This window comes from Penaeus chinensis, chromosome 13, assembly GCF_019202785.1.
Source record: "Penaeus chinensis breed Huanghai No. 1 chromosome 13, ASM1920278v2, whole genome shotgun sequence".
Classification (NCBI taxonomy): domain Eukaryota; kingdom Metazoa; phylum Arthropoda; class Malacostraca; order Decapoda; family Penaeidae; genus Penaeus; species Penaeus chinensis.
The window spans coordinates 8,497,438-8,499,937 of record NC_061831.1 but is presented as its reverse complement, the minus strand read 5'-3'; the positions used below and the strand labels follow the sequence as shown (position 1 = coordinate 8,499,937).

Here is a 2,500-nt window from a genome sequence, read left to right as displayed (position 1 = left end):
TGTGAAACATTTTGTCTTTTGTGAGCAAAAATTCTTTTACTGTCTTTACATGGAATTTCCAGTCATGAAGTCTGACTATTCACAATCATATTTAATTCAACAAATGAACTTTTGGCTTAAAAACAAGATGCACTTTGGTTGTTAGCCCTCCAACACCACAAGCCTAATATCTACAACTGATGCTCATTCTCAGCCTGTCTGATATTGGAATGAAATCCAATTTCTGGATGAAGTCTTTTCATGTGTGCCTTCACATTATTGCTCTGAGTGGACCTGTAATTACAATAGGAGCAGGCATAGGGCTTCTCTCCTGTGTGGATCCGCTTATGCCGTCGGAGATTGGTGCTATCACGAGCCTTGTAGCTGCACTGATCACAAAAGAGTTTCTGTCCATCTAAACTTCCCTGGACCAGCATTTCTTCATGTGGATTATACACCATAGGGTACTGACTTGCGGCCTGGCCTGTTCCGGAGACTATCCGTGTACCCTAGGGAAGAGAAATATGGCATACTAGTCATTATGGTCATTTTTCTTTGTGTCTAGTTTTCAATACCATAAGAATACACTAGTTAGCAAGTTACATCAATTAACTTCATCTCCACAGTTTAGCCAGCATGGTTGTTGACACAATATTTGGCAACAAAGTCAATTAAGTCTCATAACATTGTAGTAATGGATGGTACTGTATGTTTATCCATATTGCTAAAGCAACACTCTAAGTGCAAGAAGTATATTTCTTATGAAGAATTACAATTTTCTCAACAACTGCCACAACTTAGGTTCAGTCCACATAGAGGGGAGGGCATGCTCCAGTGGTCCCATCGCCTCCTCTGTCTGCTACTGAATGAGGCTGCTCAGCAGGATGTGACTGTGTATGCACTCTCCGGATGTGAGTTCTGAGGTTGCTGTTCTGAGTGGAGCGATAGGGGCACCAAGGACAGGCATAAGGTTTCTCTCCCGTGTGGATCCGTAAGTGCTTCTTGAGGTCTTTCTTCTGGCGAGCCAGGTGGCCGCAGATGGGACACACGTGAGCACTCTGAACTATCCGGGCTACGGTCTGCCCCAGCGACTCACTCTGGCTTGGGTTACTGCCTCTTGACCGTGGCCCCTATAAGAGAAAATGGGCATTTCAGTCCTGGGCAGCGCCTGGCTTCACCATTACCCCGCTGATAAACACTTGATGTGAGGCTAATCTCCAAGTGTTATATCATGAAAACTTAAATTTGCTTTCAGAATAAAGTTTTTTAGTAGATACACTGATTACAAGAAATGAATGATCTTACTGATTAAGATACAATGATTGGTACACTTTATTATAAATCAAAGACACTTTTCTCAATGCAAGTTGAAGACTTCAATTATCATGCATAAAATACAAAACAGAATTTTCCCATGAAGTACAGAATCATAAAGTAGCCACCAACACTTTCAATGGAATAAATATAAAATTTTGTTGGACTTTTCGAAGTAATTGACATTTACTCTCTCTCTCTCTCTTTCACTCTCTCACTCTCACTCTCTCTCTCTCGTGTAACCCTCTTAGCATAAGTAACATGTTCATGTAAGAAGTTCCAAAGGCATTATACAGGTAAATATGCATCTGGAAATGAATATACACAAAATATGCATTAATGGATAAACTGAAGAAAGAAAATCAAAATGGATATTAATACAGTGAATTAATAAATCAAAACTGAATCAAAATCAAGATAAAATGCACATAAATAACGCCATAATGAATAACAATAAAAATAAAGAAATTAAATCCATTTCCATTTGAATCATATTCAAAGGCAGACACAAGTGTGAATAGCAATACACTCTTCCCCTTTTTGTCAGTAACAAGGAACATACATCATTTAAGCAAGACATTCAGTCATAATTTAAAGAAAGAAGAAGAAGAAAACAAAACAAAACAAAAAAATCCCCAAATATAGTATGTTCCTAAATTGGTAAAAGAAACTGTAATCTTGGGTGAAATTTTATGTGCCACCTCATTTTGTTCATTATAATGGAATTGTTCCAAATTCCAGTCAACCCCATGAAAAACTAACAATTTTATAATGTTTTATTTGAGAAAGTTAGATGAGAAAATGGGGGAAGACGGAAGAGAGGGAGGGAGGTAGGGATAGGGAGCAGAAGTGGGAGAAGAGAGGGAGGGAGGGAGGGAAGGTAGAGATAGGGAGCAGAAGTGGGAGAGGGAGAGAGGGGAAAAGAGGAAGTGAGGAAAAGAAAGAGAAAGAAGAGAGAGAGAGAGAGAGAGAGAGAGAGAGAGAGAGAGAGAGAGAGAGAGAGAGGGTAGAGGAGAGGAGAGAGGGGAGAGGAGAGGAGAGAGGGGAGAGGAGAGGAGAGGAAAGGAGAGAGGGGAGAGGAGAGAGGAGAGGGGAGAGGAGAGGGGAGAGGAGAGGGGAGAGGAGAGGAGAGAGGTGAGAGGAGAGGAGAGAGGGGAGAGGAGAGGAGAGAGGGGAGAGGAGAAGAGAGGAGAGAGGGGAGAGGAGA

The 2,500-nt window shown here is 41.1% G+C and overlaps 1 protein-coding gene across 10 annotated transcripts in view; it reads right to left on the bottom strand.

The window, feature by feature from the left end:
* LOC125031497 (longitudinals lacking protein, isoforms H/M/V-like) overlaps positions 1-2,500 on the bottom strand; it is a 36,478-nt gene that overhangs the window by 18,181 nt on the left and 15,797 nt on the right. The window contains exons 6-7 of one of the 10 annotated variants that reach the window (XM_047622313.1): positions 753-1,109; positions 347-488 (exon numbers count right to left, since the gene is read on the bottom strand). The exons of 7 other annotated variants lie outside the window; for them this stretch is intronic. In XM_047622313.1, the coding sequence (XP_047478269.1) occupies positions 783-1,109 (327 nt within the window). In that variant the 3' untranslated portion in view covers positions 347-488; positions 753-782. Of the gene's footprint in view, positions 489-752; positions 1,110-2,500 lie in introns of those variants that run through there. 2 more of the 10 variants (XM_047622314.1, XM_047622320.1) reach the window with 2 other exon arrangements.